We start from the raw sequence: 4,889 nt of genomic DNA on the forward strand, positions 1-4,889 counted from the left end.
GCAGTCTCCCCATGGAACCAGAAGTTTTTACTTAGGGAGGGCCTCAAAGCCGGCCGGCCTTGTAAAGGAAACCTTTGAAAATCTCACGAGACGCTATAGATTATGGACAAAAGAAAGAGAATGAACGGGAAAAAGGGGGTTTCTATAGGAAGCTAGGCAGTGATGTCACCTACTGGGGACAACCATCAAGCCATGCGCAATCGAGCGGTCCTCCCTTCATCCTTTTATATTCTCTCCCCCTCTCCCTCCCAACGGAATTCTCTCTTATCTCTCTCTCTCTCTCTCTTTAGTTTTTGTTTTTCTCATCTTCTTCTTCATCAACCTCCTTTGTCCTTTCTTCTTCATTGATTCTGTCTTAAACAAGTAAATAGACCCGAGCCCTCCAATATCAGGTATTTAAGCTTATATATCTTGTAGTTTTGCATGCATGGCCGATTATCTTTCTAGGAACTTCAAAGAAAATTTCATTCCAAATTAAAGTTTCAATATGTACTCTTGATTACGAATAAGATCTTATATAAATAGGAGCTCGATCTCTCCTACTCTCTCTCTGTCTCTCAGCAAGAATGCTTTCAAATGGAATGCAAATTTTGTATCTAGGAAAGAAAATAAGTCGGCATCATTTCAAATCTTTTTCCTGAGTTCCCATTTTGAAAGAGTTTCTTCCTAAGGCCTTTCTCTTGTATGATGTTCTGATCACTCCTCTCTCTCTCTCTCTCTCTCTGAGACAGCACATCACTTACCTAGATTTCCATTTATCCTACTATCTATCTATTTTCATTCTGTCTAATAGTGGAAAAGATTGATCAAGTACTAAACGATCGAAGGCACCTGAAGAAGCTTAAGGTTTGTGGAAGATTGTTAGAATGTACTTTTCCATGTAATTAGAGCAGGTTCACCCACAGACACATCAATCTCCTAAACTTCTGTTTTTTGTTTTTTTTCCTTTTTTTTTCTGGTGGATATATATACGGGTAGTTTCAGAACTCTCTCTCACTCACTCTTAGTGTGCGCGCATTACAAATCAAATTCATTTAATCCTGTAGGAGTTCAGAGAATATTATATTGACTGACTCAAATGCGAGTGGAAAGACGCACACCCATGTATAGCTTCTCTTTTGGGTCAGCATTTTCTCAGAGTCTATCAAAGAAAGAGGTCAGAAGTGCTGTGAAAATTCTCGACAAACAGACAAAGAGGTCAGAACCCCGTTTCAGCATTGAGACACACAGACGCTGCAAGCCTGCCTAAAAGAGTGCTATCTTTTTCCCTTTTTATTATCCTCGATCAGCAGGCTTGATCCAATAGACCGGTGCCCTCTCTTTTTGCCTCTCATCAGCCTTTTCTCTTTCGAGAAACGCGTGCTAAATCGTGATCACGTCATCCACCGGCCATTCTGTTCCAAAATCAAAACTTTCCAAACAAAAAAGCTTCAAAGTTCTTTACTTTGTTTCCAACTTAACTCAAATTCCAACCTCAAACGGGTCTAACTTTTTGTTATTATTTTCGTTTAAAAATTAGTATTTACTTAAAAGTATATTTTGCTTGATTTATCATTAATTAATGTTATTTATTTTTTTAGTTCTGTTCTATTAATATAATAAAATTAATTAATTAATTGTTTATTGGTATTGTAATGGGAACCCCGTTCTTGATGCATCATTTCTACCATTCACCAACACAAGACAGCATCATTAGCACAAACCTCTTCTTGTCCGTTTCTTACAGACCCCTGCACACATAAGAAGGCTAAGCTCCAACTTCTCTTGGTTTTTATCAAACTCATGATTTGGTTTTCCTTTCCTTTTCACCTCCTCTTCATTATTGTTTCTGAAATAATGGTTTTTGTTTACAAACACGCGCTTATTTTCCTTTGAGAAACTAAATAGGGTGGGTGTTGCTTGCTCACCACCAAATGAGTTGATGATTATCTCCGATAACACCTGTCACCTTTTTGCTCCGAGAGTTCATTATTTCTTTCTCTTTTTTTTCTTTTTTTTTTTTTCTTTTTAACTTTTTCTCTCTTTTATTCCTGCTTCTTTGGTTTCTAGCTATCTAATTCCTCTCTCTTTATAACCTCACATTCGTTATGATTTAAAGATGATGGAAGTAATTAAAGGGTTGTGGTGGTGAATTTGATGCAGTACCAACTGATATGATGGAGTCGATGGAGTCATCTGTCCCACCCGGTTTCCGGTTTCATCCAACAGACGAGGAGCTCGTTGGGTATTATCTGAGGAAGAAGGTTGCGTCACAAAAGATCGATCTTGACGTCATCAGAGATATCGACCTTTACAGGATCGAACCATGGGATCTCCAAGGTACGTATAGCATGTTCCATTCCTTTGCTAATTCATCATTATTTAGTATTAGGGTTTCACCTACATATACCAACTTGTAGATGGTGGTATAGATAAACGTCGTTGAGTTTGGATCCATGCTATTAGGGTTTGCATTTTCTGCTTCTAGTTCCATCCTTCTAGAGCCTCAAAGGGTTTCACTTTCAATGACCATGATCTTCAAGCTTATTCGTGTTAGCTGTAATTAGAGCATATATAGGTCTTGAGTTCGAATTGATCATGTCTTTGTCTTTCTTTCTATCAGCTAAATTTTTTTGGGATAACATTAGCATCCAAGTTTTACCGTGTGTGTTTGTGTATGCATATATGTGTATGGATTTATAGGATGAGTGATCTGATTTGAAATGGACAGAGAGATGCCGGATCGGTTATGAAGAGCAAAATGAGTGGTATTTCTTCAGCCACAAGGATAAGAAGTATCCGACAGGGACGAGGACTAATAGAGCTACCATGGCCGGGTTTTGGAAGGCGACAGGCAGGGACAAGGCTGTGTATGACAAGGCAAAACTCATTGGCATGAGGAAAACCCTCGTCTTCTACAAGGGCCGGGCACCAAATGGACAGAAAACTGACTGGATCATGCATGAATACAGGCTTGAATCTGAGGAAAATGGACCTCCACAGGCAAGCATCATCCTATGCTATTATTCACCAATCTCTCTCTCTCTCTCGGATGAATTAAGTATTTTAGCTAAAGTAAATATCAAGTATACAGATACTTCCAACTATAAAGCTGGAAACCTGCTACATATTAGCAGCTACACAAAGAATCAAAAATAAAAAAATAAAAAAATAGGACCATTTCTCAATTTATTCGTGTCATCCTTGCACAAGAGTCATAATTTTATCGTATGTTCCTCCCCCTCTCTCTCTCCCTTTCTTGACCTACTATGCAGTCTATGCTCTTTTTCTGATTTGCATAAACAAATCTATGGTTGTGTTAGTAGATCTTTCTCTTTCTCCAAAGTGCGTACATTTCTTTTCGTGACCTTGTTCGAGAATCGCGGGTTTTATGGTGTCGATTGATTTTCTACAACCTAATTATTCAACACTTCTGAGTCGCTTTTGCTTTCCTCGCATAGACCACTATAATATCTGCAATCTCACCGTATGTTTTCAACGAAGATGACTTCCACCAACTCTAAGTCAAAAGTTAATACTTCCAAAATAATGAATATTGCTTTCTTCCAATTCCTTTTCTGTTATGGGCTTTGACGTCCTCATTCATTTTGACAAATCAAAATTCCAATTCTCCTCTTCACTCATCACCTCTGACTGTATCTTCTACTACTACTACTCTTTATCAAACGTACAGAAAGAAAACTCACAAAAGTGATCAAAAAGAAACACATGCCAATTAAAAAGAAGACGCAGGGAGGAGCTTATCAATCTCTTTTTACAGATAAAAACTGAAAATCTTATCGTTAAATTAACTTTTCTTTTATATATTTTAGTTTAAACTTTTAAGATAAGTAATGATTTTATATATATAGTATCAGAGATAGTGGTTTTGAATTCAAACACTGACTCACAATTTTATTTTAATTAAATATTTAACTCATTTTTACAGGAAGAAGGATGGGTAGTATGCAGAGCTTTCAAGAAGCGAACGACAAGCCAAAGCAAGAGCATTGAAGGGTGGGACTCAGGCTACTTCTATGACGAACCGAGTGGGGTGAGCTCGGTGGTGGATCCCATTGATTTCATCTCAAGGCAGCCCCAGAACTTTTTATCACAGAATTTCATGTGTAAGCAAGAGATAGAAGCGGATAACATGGGTTTCATGCCCTCTGATCAGTTTGTTCAGCTTCCTCAACTAGAGAGCCCATCTCTGCCGTTAATAAAGAGGCCGAGCTCAATATCTCTGATATCAGAAAATAATGAAGAAGAAGAGCAAATGAATAGCGGGTGCAACAACACCAAGAAAGTGACCGACTGGAGGGCCCTTGACAAGTTCGTTGCTTCTCAATTGAGTCAAGAAGATAGATTTGAGGGTGATGGAGAATCGAGCTTTGGCGCAAATCAGAACTCGGATATGTCATTGCTGTTATTGCAGAGTAGTAGGGTCGACGATGAAGAGACGAAGTTGAATGGGTTCTTGAATTCAAGCTCAGACTGTGACATTGGGATATGCATATTTGAGAAATGAAGATCGATTCAATTAAGAGATTAAGAGATTTTCTATTTGTGGTATTATAAATGTATGAGCTTTTATGGATCTTTGAGATCAGATCATAAATATTCTTGTAAAATATGCTTGTGAACGATCGAGTGAAGCATCTCTCTCTCTCTCTCTCTCTCTCTCTCTCTCTCTTTCAAACCATGCATGCATCAGAATTGGTACACAGAAATTATTTGAACCAGCAACAAAGTGAATAGTAAAGTCAAAAAAAAAAAGCAGGAAAAGGACTTTAGGTAGAGTACTTATCTTATAACATGCTATGTTTGAAAAAGATTCTTTGCCGTTCAAGGGGCAAAAAAAAAAGGAAATAAATAAATAAAAGAAAAAAAGAGATACATTATGCGTCATT

General features: G+C 37.7%; 1 protein-coding gene across 5 annotated transcripts; it reads left to right on the forward strand.

Moving 5' to 3' along the window:
• The first annotated feature begins 253 nt into the window (after positions 1–253).
• On the forward strand, positions 254–4,652 carry LOC133851715 (NAC domain-containing protein 37-like). 5 transcript variants are annotated; one of them, XM_062288263.1, is made up of 5 exons: positions 260–392; positions 1,047–1,197; positions 2,143–2,319; positions 2,711–2,982; positions 3,929–4,652. In XM_062288263.1, exons 3-5 carry the CDS (start codon positions 2,154–2,156, stop codon positions 4,505–4,507), a joined length of 1,017 nt encoding a protein of 338 aa, XP_062144247.1. In that variant the 5' UTR covers positions 260–392; positions 1,047–1,197; positions 2,143–2,153; the 3' UTR covers positions 4,508–4,652. The 5 variants fall into 5 exon arrangements, with proteins under 5 accessions (XP_062144248.1, XP_062144247.1, XP_062144249.1 ...); XM_062288264.1 differs by lacking the exon at positions 1,047–1,197 and having other exon boundaries at positions 254–392; XM_062288265.1 differs by lacking the exons at positions 260–392; positions 1,047–1,197 and adding an exon at positions 593–846.
• The last annotated feature ends 237 nt before the right edge of the window (positions 4,653–4,889 follow it).

The sequence above is a fragment of the Alnus glutinosa genome, chromosome 12 (assembly GCF_958979055.1).
Source record: "Alnus glutinosa chromosome 12, dhAlnGlut1.1, whole genome shotgun sequence".
NCBI classification, from domain to species: Eukaryota; Viridiplantae; Streptophyta; class Magnoliopsida; order Fagales; family Betulaceae; genus Alnus; species Alnus glutinosa.

What these genes read in the sequence shown, in the direction of transcription:
- LOC133851715 (XM_062288264.1), top strand. Translation starts at nt 2,154, where the DNA reads ATGATGGAGTCGATGGAGTCATCTGTCCCACCCGGTTTCCGGTTTCAT. An exon ending in CGAACCATGGGATCTCCAAG is followed by an intron (nt 2,320 to 2,710) that starts GTACGTATAGCA and finishes TGAAATGGACAG; the next exon opens with AGAGATGCCGGATCGGTTAT. An exon ending in AGGAAAATGGACCTCCACAG is followed by an intron (nt 2,983 to 3,928) that starts GCAAGCATCATC and finishes TCATTTTTACAG; the next exon opens with GAAGAAGGATGGGTAGTATG.